The sequence below is a fragment of the Macaca thibetana genome, chromosome 4 (genome assembly GCF_024542745.1).
Source record: "Macaca thibetana thibetana isolate TM-01 chromosome 4, ASM2454274v1, whole genome shotgun sequence".
NCBI lineage: Eukaryota > Metazoa > Chordata > Mammalia > Primates > Cercopithecidae > Macaca > Macaca thibetana.
In genome coordinates, this window is record NC_065581.1 from 25,526,826 (window position 1) to 25,543,157 (window position 16,332).

Sequence of the window (16,332 nt, forward strand, 5' to 3'; positions counted from 1 at the left end):
GGAATGACAGGGTACATTTTCTTGGAAGGAATTGGACTTCGTAAACTATGGCAGTCAACAAGTTTTCTGTGTAGCTTTAGAGAAACTGAACACTATAGGGTTAGGGTGAAGTAGAGAGGTTAAACTAAACAGCCCTAACACAACCGTCTTCTATGAGGTCTTCTAACGGAGTAACACAAGAGATTATAGCCTTTCAGATTGCATCTTGTTTATTTTTCATATTTATGTACTTGAGAGATGAATTATGAACTGATAAACCCCTTGATTTACTTTTTTCAAAATTTTCAATTTGTACTCTGTGTAATCATTGTATGTCATCTTAAATAGTTTACCTTTTCTGAGCTTTGAGCTCTTTCATGGTAAAGGATCTACATGTGGTCTGTTGAGCTATGCTCAGAAGAATCTTGGAGACGTGAGATTTTTATGTCTCCTTTGAATTGAAGAACTTAATTTTGATTTTTCTTTTGGATGACATTTTAAAATGTTCTACTTAAAAACCGTTTTTGTTAAGTTCCTGTAAACCCTCTCTCTTTGGTGAATGCATACATTTCAAGCATCTCTTTGGTCTCTCTTGGTGATTAAAGATACCAGCTTTATAGTGCCTCATCCACATGCCTCTCAAATTAGCCTATTGCGGCCCCAAATGTATATCAATTTCTTTCTTAGTGTGTGGCTTATTTGTCTCTTGAAATTGGGCATTCATTCTTTGTAAAATATGAATTATTGATGACCCTTTTTGCTTCAGGAAGCACAGATGAATACAATAGTTAGAAGAGTTATGATTTCTATCAATTAAGATTTTTAAAAACTTATAGTTAGCTCTATTCAGGGCATTGTGTAAATGCAGAAAGATATGATTTCTGCCTGCAATCATAGGCAGGAATCATAACTTTCTTATCTTAAATTTTAGGGATTTTAGGCAGAGAATTTGATGTGAGAAGCAATATTCATATAACTTCTTTTTCCTATGGGGATCTCAAGATACTAACTTATGTAACCTCAATATATTTTACAGCAATAGGAGCTGTTTTTATTATACATGAACTTTGGCATTACTGGCCCTTTATCAGTAATAGGTGCTTTGAGTGGTGTTATATTACTGAATTGTCTTTATAACACACTAGTAAAGAAGGTGCGGTAGATATTATGAACGTGACTTTACAAAGAAAAAGGCAAGAGAGATGGCAGTGCTGCAGCAAGTAAACATGTGCTTTGTAATCAGACTTGAAGTCTTCGGAATAGTGTGTAAAAGTCTCTTATCATTTTGAAATGTATGGGGGAAGAAGGGCAGACTTTAGCTTCCTATAGTTATGATATCAAATAATTCAAAATAGAGAAGTGCGAATTTAACTAAAAAAAGAATATTGTTTGTCTCCTCTGCCAAATGAATTATCAGATGGAAGGGGACTCTTGACATGTAAGGTCTTTGAAGCATGAATAATTTTTTTAAGAACATGAAATAAATAGACAACCGGCAGCTCTGACGAAAATATTGGAGACACTTTTAAAACCACACTGTGGTTATCTTTTTCTTCAGACTTCTTGGCTTCCTTCATGCTTTTTTGTATAAGTATAGAAGAGCATAATCTTACCTTTTGTATTATTTTTTGTCTACCATAGGGATCCACCATCTCCTATTGGGTTTTGTATTTATATCCGTAAAACAGTTGAGAATGATTTAGGTGCAATTAACCTGGCAGGGGAGGCATCTTACTGTAAATTAGACGATATTGACTTTATTATTACCTATGTCAGTTTAATAAAACCTCAATTTGTTTTTGTTTTTTGGTAGCTCTTAGTTTACAAAGAAAAATGGTTGATGTAATTGAATCAATTTTTAAAATACCGATTTTTAAGAGATACTCTGGTTTCTATAGTATTGAGACCAACTGACTGTCGGGCATCATTTTGTAGTCATCGCAACAGTCTCAGTGTTGCACATTTTATTTCTCTGTTTCCTCAGTACCTAACTCTATGTCTAACACAGAGGGTGCTCACTGAAAGTTAATGAAGGAGTTAGTATCTAGCAGAATGTCACCAAGTGAGCTTCTGAATCATCAAGAAGCGTTCACTTTTGTTCTAGGTGCTGCATTCCCTAAGGCAGGAAAGGGAACTGAAATGCCTTCAATTTTTTTCTGGTGTTAAAGTTGCCAAAGGTTACTTGCATGAATAAAGTTAATTAATAATTGCTTATAAGCAGCATTCTCAACGATTCCAGTTAGAAGGGTTTGAGGTTTTCATCCTCATGCATTCTGTGGTTTGCTGAAGTTGTTTTCATACTCCTTCATTCTGTGTTTCCTTCTATCTGAATATCGGCGGGGCTAACTTGGATGCTTGCCTTTTTCTGGTTTGGAGCAGATGATTGACAGAATATGTGTGAAAGTACAAGATCATCTCAACTCCTTACGAAATTGTGGGGGAGATGCTATCCAGGAAGATTTAAAATCAGCAGAGCGGCTCATGCGTGATGCTAAGAACTCTAAAACGGTGAGTTTCACTTCAGGCTGTGTGAGAGTCTGGTGTAATAAAAGCGTTTAATAAAATTTAGTTTTAGAAACCAGTTTCAACTTTCTTTCTCTCTCTACCCAATTCCAAGTTTACTAACAAGTGGCAAAGTGAACTGAATTAGCCTTGACCTCCTTTCTGTACCTGTGCTGATTACCGATAATCAAGATATAGAATAAAAAGCAGAGGGCCAGGGTGATTTCCAGAGGGTGTGATTGGGCCCTCAACAACTGAAAGGGAGCTGTAGTTTAAATGAGTAACAGCTCATTTAAAATGATTCTGCTTCTAAGCTGATAACATGAAACTCCCCTCTGTTGCCTCTAAAAGGAAGTTGCTTTCACATTAGACTTTGGTTCCCAGTGTGTGACTTAGTAGAGCAAGGACTTAACTGTGAGTCAGAAAAACTGAGATCTGGTTTTGGTTCTGCTGTTAGAATCACACAATCACTGAATGTCATGAGTATGAGGAAACTGTAGATCAATCAGATACTCTGGTGATACAATAAGAAATGTATATTTGGTCTTTGTTCCCAGTTCCTGATATGAAGCTTCTAAAACCCTTGTAATTTCCTGAGTGATAGGGATGATAGGAGCATCTTTTGTTATAATATTTGGTCTTTGTCCCTGGTTCCTGGCACAGAGCTTCTAAAACCCCTGTAATTTCCTGAGTGACAGAGATGATAATAGCATCTTTATTATTAATGAAAAGCCCCTCTCATCACACCAGAGTTTATCCTAATGAGGTGACTCTTCCTGTGCCCCTAGAAAGTTGCAGGATAGGGAAGGTTGCCAGAGGAACCAGCCATGTTATTAGTGAACTGAATCTGTCAGCTCCACCCCCTGGAATCCATGGAAATGGAGAGGGGCTGGAGATTGAATGGACACCAATGGCCAATGATTTAATCAGTCATGTCTATGTAATGGGTCCTCCATAAAATGTCTAAACAGTAGTCTTCAGAGAACTTTTGGGTTGATGTACTCATCAACATGCTGGGAGGGCTGTATACCTGGAGAGTGCCCCCGAAGCTCCCCCAGCTCCGTACTTCACCCTATACATCTTCTGTTTGGCTACTCCTGAGCTGTATCTTGCATAATAAACCAGTAATCATAAGTAAAATGCTTGGCTGAGTTCTGTAAGTCATTTTAGCAAATTACGGAAACTGAGAAAGGATTTATGGGAGCCCCTTGAATTTAAGGCTTGTTAGAAGTACCAGTAACAACCTGGGACCTGTGACTGCCATCTCAATTGGGGATAGTCTGGTGAGACTGAGTCCTTCGCTTTTGGGATCCGAGGCAAACTCTGGGTAGACAGTGTCAGAATTGAATTGAATAGATTTGTAGGACACCCATTTAGTGTATGCAGAGAACTGGAGACTTGTCCGGTGTGGCAAACACCTACACTTTTGGTGATAGAAGTGTTGTAAGTAAAAGCAGCTCAGCTTTCATACCCCAGATAAAGAAATTAAGACACGAAGCGGGGCTGGGCGCAGCGGTATGTGCCTGTAATCCCAGCTACTCGGGAGGCTGAGACAGGAGAATCGCTTGAAGGCGGGAGGCAGAGGTTGCAGTGAGCCGAGATTGTGCCATTGCACTCCAGCCTGGGAAACAAAAGCAAAACTCCATCTCAAAAAGAAAAAAAAAAGACATGAGGGGGTAATGTATTATTCCTGTGGTTTCAAAGCTGCTTAATGACAGAAGTGGTCAATGTGAAAGTCTCCTAATACCCAGTCTAGTGTTTCTTAGGGTTGCCATGATTCATTGAATAAAAATGAATGCCCATAGTCTGGATATCAGTTTATTAATCCGTGCAAAGAGCCTTTGACTGAGAAGAGATTACGCCTAACAGTATGTCTTCACCCTTCTCATTCACTCTGCGATGGCTTTGATTGAAATATTTACTCAGTTATAAAGAGGTTTTTTTTTATTTCTCTTACAGTTGTTACCAAATTTATACCATGTTGGTGGTGCATCTTGGGCGGGAGCCAGTGGCTTGTTATCCAGTCCAATTCAGGAGACCCTGGAATCAATGGCTGGAGAAGTTACAAGAGTAGTAGATGAACAACTAAAGGTTTGTGGGATTTGTTATTTGGGAAATGAAATTGTTAAGATTTAACTATGTGTGATAGCATTTTATTCCATAGCTATCTGTGTTTTATAGATTTGTATGTGTGCATGCTGCAAAGATGTACTTGTAGTAAAAATTGAATACTGTGTCTTTTGCAGCTTCATTATAAGTTTTGGAAAGACTTCTTACATAATCATTTTTGATGGTAAACCTCTAAATGTACCTAATAAATTATGGGTTGCCACTGATAAAGGAATGATTGATTTCTATTAAGGGAGTAGAAAGAGAAGTGTGCTTCAGGAAAAAATACCTTCTGTTATTAACATCTGATTTAGAGAATGGGAAAAATGATGGTAAGTACATTTACATTACCTAGATAGTGCTTATGTGGGGAGTCTGCCACTGGGTGAATAGATAATCTTGTAAGGAGCTGGTTGAAAGACTAGGAAAGGTATTTAAATGTAATTACAAGGTACTCAAAGTTGCAGAGACCTGCCTATAGATTCACTGGAAAAAAGGTGAAAAAAAGGTTAAAAAAAAAAAAAAAAAGAAGTTATTGAAATTTTAGGGGAATAGACTAATCTAAGACCAGCTTTTGCTTAAAGTAACTTCAAGAAACACCTACACTAGATAAATTTCACGTTCAGAAAGTTTTCATCACTTCCAATCTGCCTATCAAGGCAGCTTGTAAAAACTGTGTCTGAATTTGTGTAAGTATTTGGCCGGTTTTCTTCTGAGAACACAATTACTACAGCATATAGGGATTTGAAGTACAAATCAGTAATAACTTTGCAGCATGTTAATTACTCTCTTTGAAAATTAAGTTAATGAAGGAGAAAATGTGGGGTTTTCTTTTTAAGGAGTTTAATCCCCTGTCTTCCTGTGCATATGATACAGAGAGACTCTGTGTGTCATTTTTGTTTTATTTAATCATGGTTGTTTTTAATCCGTCCTGAGCAGAGACAAATGGGCAGAAAAAGGAGTGGATGGTAGAGTTCTGCTAGACCATTTATTAATTAATAGCACTTGTTTTATCCTCCACGAAGGATAACATATTTAAAACAAAATTGGCTTTGTTGTTTATTTTTAACTGTAAAAACTGACTTACTCTTTGTGAAATGTTTAACCAATACTAACATGTAGGGAATAAAAGAAAGTGAAAAAATTCCCTGAGATCCCAGAGGTAGTATCTCTGTTAATATCTTAGTGAATTTCTAGACATTCTGTGCCTATATAAACAGTTTTTTATATAAGTGATCATACTATACATACTGATTGGTAACCTTATTCTATTTGGTACAATGTCATGAATACAATTATAGGTTGATGAATAATCATTTTTAATGGCTATGTGGTATTCCATTGCATAGATGTACCAGCATAATTTATTTTATAATTTCTGATTAATTTAGTTAGGGTAAATGTCTATAACTGACCCATTGTTATGTCAAATAGTATTATACTTTCATATGTATTCACACACTGCTATTCACTAGTGCAGGCAATTGCTGATTTTGCCACATCTTTAACAACGCTAAGTTTATCAACCTTTTAATATTTTTCCATGTAATGGGGAAAAAAATTTTTTCATTGTGTCTTTTTGTTTTTTGAGATGGTGTCTAGCTCTGTCACCCAGGCTGGAGTGCAGTGGCATGATCTCAGCTCACTGTAACCTCTGCCTCCTGGGTTCAAGCTATTCTCCCGTGTCAGCCTCCCAAGTAGCTAGGACTACAGGTGTCGGCCACCACGCCCGGCTAATTTTTGTATTTTTAGTAGAGACGGGGTTTCACCATATTAGCCAGACTGGTCTCAAACTCCTGACATCAGCTCAAGTGATCTGCCTGCCTCTGCCTCCCAAAGTGCTGGGATTATAGGCATGAGCCACCGCTCCCGGCCTCATTGTGTTTTTTGGATTTCTTCAATAACTCAGTGATGCATCAAGTAATTTCATCCCGCCTTTGTATTTCTTCTTCTGTAAATTATGTATTCATATCTATTGCCTAATTTGTTTCATTTGTAAGAACTTATTCCATACTGAAAATTGGCTAGAATTTAAATGGGCATGAAACATTTGTAACAGGACCTTTCCTATCAAACAGCTTCAAAATTGTCATTTCAACTGGTCTAAACGACAAACCACCCCTTATATCTTTGGTGTTCATTTTCTTCTCATTGCATGGAATTGTTGAAATGGATTCTTGCCAGTCTCTTTCTCAGGAGGGAGCAGAAGGAGAATATCTGAAGTATAACTATATGTATTTTTAAAAGCCTAAAATAATATAAATATATTTAGGGTTCAAAATATTTTCTGTAAATAGGCATTTCCTACTTTTTTTTCAGGCTGATTTCTCTGACCCCTCTTTAAACATCCCCATTGTTCTCCATTCATCATCGCCTCCTTGTTTGCAAATATCGTAGCATGCTTTTCTCTCATTCTCACTATTTCGAAGGTCCCGGGCCTCCAAATGGCCTTTTCCCCACCTTTTCCTGTTCCCTACTTACTTGTTTTTATTATTCTCCGTCCTTCTGAGTTTCAAGTTTCTTCTCCTTTGGGGATTCCTTCTGAGTTTCAAGTTTCTTCTCCTTTGGGGATGTCTGGAATGAAGCAGAGAAAATCCTCAACCAAAACATCTTAATTAAATGTATTTTAAAATGTTCTTTTAACTGGGTGCACATTTCAGTTTTGATACTTCTAATGGACTTCCTTATATTTCCTTCCAGTTTACATGACAAATGGACAACCTTTTACTATTTTTTAAAAAATACCATTTATCTATTTATATAAACTTCTAATGCATTGATTTTCTTAAAATTATGTAGGCAAAGTGTATTTTTAATATAACCAGTGTTCAGTTTTAAACTATTGTGTCTCTTATTGAATTCACTACTACTATCAAATTTTCCTAGTTAAAAAGTTTCCTTTTTCTATTTCCCACATTCTCTAAAATTAACATATTAAACTCACAAGAGCTAAAGTCGATGGATTATCTTGTTTAAAAGTTATTTTGTAAAAATAGTTTTTATTATAGGAAGTGGTAGATTAAAAAAAGGAAGCCAGCAGGCCTAGATTTGTGTCCTGGGTTTCCTGCTGTGTGCTCTAAACAAGTTGCCTAACTTTTTTGGACCACGTTTCCTTCTGCAAGATTATCTTGGCCTCATGATAATCAGGGGGATTTATTCCAGCTCTAATGTTTGATCATCCTGTACCATGGCCAGTCATAGACATTTTGAACATTGAATGAGAATAAGTTCAAATAACTCTTTAAGCCATCTTTCCAAAGTATTATTTCAGAAAGCAAAATAAATGGCCAGATAAGCCAGCCTTCTTAGTATACTTCCTGGAGGAGAATAAAGCAGTAAGTCTGGAGAAATTCCTTCTTTGAAGGCGATGATGTTTTCTCTAAACTGGCCTGTTTTAGGTATTTCAGAATGACAACAGTCCCCTGTTTTCCCTGTTTTGATCCTAACGTTCATTCCTGGAACAGTAGTAGATGAACAAAGGGGAATCGAATGTTTTAACATAAGGAAACATTCATTTCTCCCTTCTGGACTTAAAGTCTAGGGTATTTGTGTTGGCCTAGGAAATTCTTAATTTCGTTCAGGGCTTAAATGGTAAAATACTTGACTGGTAAATTTCAGCTTTACTTAGGATATGAGGCCTGAGGGATTTAGGTGGCATTTTGTCAACTATTAACTCAGTTTAGCCAGAAGAGTTCTCTGAGTTTTCTTCTTTCTAGACTTTATATTTTCCAAAGCAAAAGAAAGGAAGATTTCAGGGCATTTTACTATGGAAGTTGTATTTGCTGGTAATGAATTACAAGTCATTGGCTCACTGCAAGAATATAAGAGCATAGCTGCCATGTTAAGGATATTAATCCAATTTATTTTACAAATATTAAACAGGTTTCCTAAGTACCATTAGTTATTTTTACAGTTAAGACATATAGACCCTCATAACTGTCATTAGAGATACATCAAAACAAAATTGGATTATCGTATTTCAAAAACAGGGCCTGTTCACTGCAAGTTGTCTGAAGGTAGTAAAACAGGGAGACTAACAAAATGAAGGCTGTATAAAAAAAGTTAGGAAATATGGATAGAATGAGAAATTTAACATAAGCCTAATTTAGATTTCCCCCCAGAAAAGAAAACAGAGACTAGGGGAAGGCAACATTTGAAGAGATGACAGCTGAGAATTTCAGAGATGAATTAAAGACCAGAATCTTCTGATGCAGGAAGCGCAGTGAAACCTAAAGCAGGATAGATAAAAGCAAACTTACATCTAGAATCGTTGTAATAAAAAGTGAAGAGCGCTGAAGATAAAGATCTTGAAAGGAGGCCAGAGTTGGTGGTTGGGGGCAGGCAGGGAGAGGCCCTTTTTTAATTACTTAAAAAAAGACCAGTATTAAGACTGACAGCTCACTTCTCAATAGTTAATGGAATCCAGAAGACAATGAAATAGTATCTTTAAACTTTAGAGAGTACATAACATATCAATCTAGAATTATATACTCAATGGACCTAGTTTTTACAAATGAAGGTGAAAGCATTTTCATCACTTCAAAAACTGAGATCATTTACTGTCACTGGGCTACACACACACACACACACACACTCACACACACACACACACCAAACACTAAAGGATATACTTTAGGACAAAGAAAAATTATCTAAAAATGTAGTCTGAGCTACAATTGTGAAAGACTAATGAGCCGGGAAGGTCCAAATATGAGGAAATGGTAACATTACATGAAACAATGACATTAATGTCTAACATGCTGTAAAATTTTAAAAAGCAAATACTGAAAGTGAGTGTATAAGTTAGTAGAAAGTCAGTTAAAGCAATCCAAGGTCTTAGTTTTATTCTGGAGAAGTGTTAGGAATTCAGCATTAGAACTGCATTGTCCAATGCGTTACGCATTAACCACATGTAGCCATTAAAATTACAATTAAACAAAATTTAAAATTCAGTTTCTCAGTTGCAGTATGTACATTTTAAGAGCTCAGTAGCCACATGTGGCTGTTGCCTCCCTTATTGGACAGCACAGATATTCCTGTCATCTCAAAGTTCTATTGGACTGTGTTGCTTTACACATGAAGTAAAATATGCATGTTAAAATTCCTAGTATAATCACTAAAACAGAGGCACTAAACTAGAAGTTATGCTGCATTTCTAGAAGAGCATTAGGAAATATCGGGTTATTTTTGGTGTCATAGTGACTGACATGGGCAGGTGACAGTGGTCCTAAATATCATACAAGGTTGAGTTCCGAGCCAGAAGAATTGATCCCACCCAAATGGCCATAGAAGAGGTATCACCAGAGAGAAACAGGTCCGTGAATAATGACAAATGGTCCAGTTTTCCAGAAATACTTAACAATTTCAAGTGTGTAAGCATCTAATCATATGGCTTCGTATATAAATGAATGAATAAATGGACAAAATTACAAAGAAAAATGGATGAATTTGCCATTGTGATAGAGATCTTTTAAAATAACTGCCCATAACTGATAGATCAAGTAAAACGATGATGAAGATTTGAACAACAGAAATCTCAATTGCAATCTAATGCAACTATTCAATCAGTGCACAACAAAAGGAGAATGTGCAATTTTTTTCAGGTGTCCGTAGAATATTTATGAAAAATGCCCATGAAGTCATTAAGGTCATCTGCACAATTTCAGAGACCATATTTTCTCGTCTCAATTCAAATAAGTTAGAAATTAATAACAAAAGATAGCTAAAAAAAAAGACCCCACATATTTATAAATTTAAAAATTACTTCTAACTCATGGGTCAAAGAGGAGGACATAATTTAAATCAGAGGATATAAGGAATTGAACAGTAATGTAAATAGTAACATAAGAACCTGTAGGAGGCAACTAAACCAGTACTTAGGGTGACATACATAATTTTAAGTACCAATATTGGAAGTGAGGAGAGGCTGAAAACTAATGAGCTGTTAATGGATAACTTAAAAAGTTAGCAGTGAGGGTCATGATGCCTACATGCTTTCAGGTGTTTCAGAGAGAGGGAGAAACAAATGTTGCAAATTATTAGCAACTGGTGAATTTGAAGAGTTAGGGTAATAGATGTTTTTCGTCCTATTTTTTCCAATTTTTGCTAGGTCTAGATTTTTTTTTTAATGGGGGAAATACTTCCTTTAAAGTCAGGAATAAGGCAAAGATGTTTATTATCATCACTTGTATTCAGCTTTATACTGAAGGTCTTAGCCAGTGCAATATGATAAGCAAAAGAAATGAGAAATGTGAGAATTAAAAAGGTAGAAAAATTATCAGAATTTGCAGATTTTATGATGTCCTACTTAGAAAACCCAGAAGAATCTGCAGGTAAGTTATTGAATTTGTATGACAAGGTTTTTAGATGTAGAACAATATGTAAAAAATGAGGCCAGGCACGATGGATCACACCTGTAATCCCAGCAGTTTGGGAGGCTGAGGCTGGAAGATCACTTGAGCCAAGGAGTTTGAGGCCAGCCTGGACAACACAGTGAGACCTCATCTCTACAAAAATTTTAAAAATTAGCTGGACATGGTGGCCCGTGCCTGTAGTCCCAGCAAGGTGGGAGTGAGCTATGATTGCACCACTGCACTCCAGCCTGGGTGGCAGAATGAGATCCTGTCTCAAAATAAATAAATAAATAAATGAATAAATAAATAAATAAAAATTGTGTTTCTATATGTCAGCAACAACTAGTTAGAAAATGTCATTAAAAATAGTCACCATTTAAAATAGTAACAGAGAGCCTGGTATGGTGGCTCGTGTTTGTAATCCCAACACTTTGGGAAGCTGAGGCAGGTGGATCACCTGAGGTCAGGAGTTCGAGACCAGCCTGGCCAATATGGCAAAACCCCATCTCTACTAAAAAAAAATACAAAAAAATTAGCCGGATATGGTGGCAGGTGCTTGTAATCCCAGCTACTCAGGAGGCTGAGGCAGAAGAATAGCTTGAACCTGGGAGATGTAGGTTGCAGTGAGCCAAGATCATGCCACCACTGCGCTCCATCCTGAGTGACAGAGCGAGACTCCATCTCAGAATAATAATAATAATAATAATAAAATAGTAACCGAAAAATCTAAAGTACCTAGGAAATAAATCACACAAAAATCTCTAACACCTCAATGGAGAAAGTTTATTGAGAGACTTTAAAGAAATTCTAAAATAAAAATATGTGTCATATTTGTGGGTGGGAAAAGTTACTGTTACAGATGTCAGTTTTTCTCCAACTTTATCTGTTATTTGACAGTTCTAATAGACATTCCAATAGATTTTTAATAGAACTTGACAAAGTTGATTCTAAACATATGGAAAAGCAGTGCTCGAAAATAGGCCAGACACATATAAAGAACAAGAAGGTTGGTAGTCTTGTTCTACTACATGTTAAGACTTAGGATAATTAAGACAATATGCAGAGGTAGATGAACCAAAAAAACAGATCCCAGAAATAGACCCATACATATATTCAGATGTTAGAAATGACAGAGGTAGCACTGAAGTTTAGTACAGAAAAGATGGACTATATAGTACCCATACTTAGTGAGTCCTTGGGCCTGTAATACTTTTTAATATGTTCCTTAGTGATTGTTTTAAGAAGTGTGCCAGGCCCTGGGGATGTAAGGTGGGTTTCACAATTGTCACCAGGTTCTAACTCTGTATCTAGAGTCTGATGACTCTAGCTCTCTGTGAAGTTCCAGAATTCTATTAAAATTGTATATAAATTTTTCTGGATAAGTGTTCATCAGATCCTCAAAGGAGTGTCTTGACCCAAAAATGGGTAAAAGTCACTAACTTCTTGAGCATTTTATTTTATTTTATTTTATTTTTGATTACTGAGGTTCCCACTGTATGGCATCAGGAAAGAGTGCATGTCATCAAATACAGCTTGGAATGTGAAGAGAGTAGGGGAAGAAAGAAAATATTCTCAAAGAAAAATATTGAACTGAGTACAGAGGAGTACAGATGCTTTATTCTGGCCCAGAGGGGGAAATGGAGGTGTCTAGGTCAAGAAAACAGTATGTATAAAGCATGGAAACAGAGCCTGGATCATATGGGGAACTACAACCATGATTGGATTATGACTAGTTATAAAGGAAAGGGAGAGATATGTCATGAAATGAGGCTGGCAAGCTCAGCATCTACCAGATACTTCAGGGATTTTTATTCTGTGCTAAAGAATAATAATTTTGACATTTCCACTTTTGAGGAAATATCTAGGAATAAATTTAGCATGTTTTGGAGATAGTTGTGGTGGAAGGGGTTGGGGTAGGTAGAGTCTAGTGAGACTTGCAAATTTCTCACCTAGTTTGATACCATTTTTCACAGTAAAGAACTTAGCATGAAAGCCTTATTTTGCTGTTGTAGTTGTTATTGTTTGAGTGGGGAAGGGAGGACAACACATTGCAGTTGAACTTTCCGTAGCAGAACATTCAGGTGGAAAAGTTCCCTAGGCTTTATTGTGTATGTATCGTATGTATTGTATGGGTGATTGTAGATAAACATTTGGTTGAGACTCACTAGAATATAAGTAACACTCTGAAGCCATGGGAAGGATGAATGTTGAACAGGGTCTGGTGTGCAGAGGTCCATGGGGCATGAAGGAGAGGCTGCAGTCCTCTCTCATCTTCCTCCCAGTCCTGCCACTGCAAAGTTCACCTGGCAGCTCTAGATACTCTTTACTTAAGAGAACAAGGGAACAAACTTACAAGTAATAAAGCAGAGATGAAAGGCACATTCTTTTGGCTGCTGATCAGGGCCATTAAATGAGGATGGGTAGAATAGAAAACAAGAGTAGGAAACAGAAGACCTGAGTCCCCATCTCACCAACTCCAGTGACCAGCTGAGCAACCTTGAGCTCACTTACATCCTGTGAGCCCCAGTTCCCTCTTCTAAAGTCTACCTTTAGTTGTGTGGATCAAAGGAAATCCTGGGTGAAGTTACTTTTAAAGTGGTGTATTGTACTGTTGGGATAAAGGTGGTGGTAAGGAACTAACTGCAGAATATTTGCTGGATTAATTAAATGCCTAAGACAGGCTAAAATTCCTTTTTATAGGGTCAAAGTTACGTGTTCATGGAGCAGAAAGAGACCTTATATAATTTTATAGATGAAAATGCAGAGATCTGCAGATTATTCACTTGATACTACTCACTTAACATTCCACAGAAATTTCATGTCAGAGTTTACATTGGAAGCCAGGCTTCTTCCCTTTAGGTGTGGAGTTCATTCAAACTGAATTAGCACTGTCATGCAGGGAGACCTTTCAGAAAGTAACTGATATGTTGAAGAACATGACAGAATTAAAACAGAGTATTGATTCCTGAGGTTGTTCGTATCAGGAGTGCCAGACTATTACTCCATCTAGAACAGAATGTGTTTATTTCAGTGTCAAAGAGGAAACTAATTTGCCTTAAACTGACTTACTTGCATCTCTTGCAGATGATTGGTATAGGAGCTTTCTTGGAAAATGTACTACTTCAGTGATTATTCAACCAGAGTTATAATGGGAACAGACCACTGTCAAAATAGGAAGGGCTTTTGGAAACTTCTCAAACAGCTGACTCCCTCCTCTATTCCCCTGGTTTTCCATATGATCCTTGTAAACAGCGTGCTACTCTGCTGCTCATACTGCAGTGCAATGAGAAATTTTACTAGTGGATTGTGCTTTGCATTTTAATATGTGAGCAGATAAACCACTGTACTAGTCTTTCGATAATAGTGCTTCATTGGTCGTTATTCACACTGGACCAGTTAATAGAATCCAAGCCTCACTTTCAAAAACTGGGTTTCTTATCATTAACAACAGTCTTTGAAATCAGGTTAATAATAATGTCTCTGATATATTGAGCTTTTAATATCTGTGATACACTGAGCTCTTATTGTGTGCTAGACACTCTATGGAACACATTACACATGTAATATTATTTATCCTCAATAATCCTATAAGGTGAGAACGTTTTTATTGTCATTTTATGGGCAAGGAAAGTAAAATGGAGAGATCAGTAACTTTGTCCAATGTCACTCAGCTAGATTTCAAATTTAGATCTGACCTACACTGATGCCCTTTCCACACTTTCCAACCGTATCACCCATCTCAGACAAATCATTTAACTTCCCTTAGCTCACATTCATCAACTGTAAAATGGTGATCACATGAATAGCTGCCCTTCCCATCTTCACAGATGTTGGAAGGATAAAATGTGCAGAACATTTTTCAAACTCTAAAGTGCCATATGAATGTCTTTCAACTGTTATTATTAATGCTGTCTATAAAGTGCTGTTGATGTTTTTGTCTGTTATTTTTCATGTTGTTTATTGTTGTCCTAATAATTAATATCTTACCTAACACTAAAGCTTTTCTTTTAAAAGAGTAAAATTGGCAGTAGTTTCTGTGATTTTTCTGCTACTGCTGTTTTGATAGAGCGATTGAATGGTTCACCCTAATTTGGGGTTTCTGTGATTTGTAGAATCTCAGAAGCATTCAAATATGATATATTTGCTAGGGTTGCCTGTGACTTTATTTTCTAGTACCAGGGAAAACAATTTCTTGTGGTAAGGGTGTGTATAAAGGCTTGATGTTTGTATTTTTTAATCTTCTCCTTAATAGCTTTTTGTTAAATACAGCTGACACACCATAACACTTCAGATGCCAGCGTGAAGCTTGCTTGGTTCTGCCAAGTGTCTGATTTAAAGTGATTACCAGAGATCAATGATCATCCAACAGTCACAAGTCACCCCGGGGCAGCTCAGAATTCTTGGTTGTGCTCTGGGACTCTGTCGTGCTCCTGTTCTCTGAGGGCTCCGTATCATATATTACCACCTTTCAGTTTTATGGCGGGTGTCTCTGGTGCAGTGTCATCATCTCTTCCCTTCACTTGTGCTGCATTGCAGGCGTTGCTTGAGTCCATGGTTGATGCTGCTGAGAATCTTTGTCCCAATGTGATGAAAAAAGCCCACATTCGACAAGACTTGATTCATGCCAGCACCGAAAAGATTTCTATTCCACGTACCTTTGTTAAAAATGTCCTGTTGGAGCAGTCTGGAATTGATATCCTTAACAAAATTAGGTAGGTTTATAATGTTAATAAACCTAGGAGCTGCAATTTCTGTAAACGCAGTTGAGGCAGCTGTAAAGAGGGTTATTGTTGGCTGTATCCATATATAATATGTTTAGGCATGTTTAATAGGCAGAAACTGTATATAAATATAACTGTGCATAAATGCATAGGTTTTATACATTTCCAAAATAAGATGATCACATAAATGCCTGCATTACTTAAGGACATAGAATTATCTGCTCTGTTTAAGGGTTTTATGTTTAAGAGGGGGGTACATGTTTGTAATCCCTGTTTTCTGTTTCTGAAGTTTATCTTTCACCTTTATAAGTCACTAGCTTGAAGATTGAGATCAGTTTGCTTTTTACCACCATAAACTGTGAACAAATGCACAGCCTATAAATAGGCAGAGGCCCACTTTGACCTTAGCATGTTTTCCTTCTGGGTTATTTTGGTGGGTCTGTAATACTATGTGTGTATTAATGGTGTCTTTGCAGTGTTTACCTAGATTTCTGTTTGAAAAAGTTTGAAAAATATGACAAGATATAAATATTTAGAAGCTGTGATTACTGGCAAACTTTTCTGAATTTTTACATAGAGACTCTTGGTCCATCACCAATATTACATTACAGCTCAGCTAATTCTCATAATGTTTCTTAGTTGGGGAATCAGATGACTAAAAACTAAGT

At 36.8% G+C, this 16,332-nt stretch overlaps 1 protein-coding gene across 11 annotated transcripts in view; it reads left to right on the forward strand.

The window, feature by feature from the left end:
• Positions 1-16,332, forward strand: part of CARMIL1 (capping protein regulator and myosin 1 linker 1) — a 343,419-nt gene that overhangs the window by 258,095 nt on the left and 68,992 nt on the right. For all 11 annotated transcript variants that reach the window (XM_050788179.1, XM_050788180.1, XM_050788185.1 and 8 more), the window contains 3 exons: positions 2,359-2,487; positions 4,441-4,572; positions 15,480-15,655. In XM_050788179.1, coding sequence (XP_050644136.1) covers positions 2,359-2,487; positions 4,441-4,572; positions 15,480-15,655 — 437 coding nt within the window. The remainder of the gene's footprint in view (positions 1-2,358; positions 2,488-4,440; positions 4,573-15,479; positions 15,656-16,332) is intronic.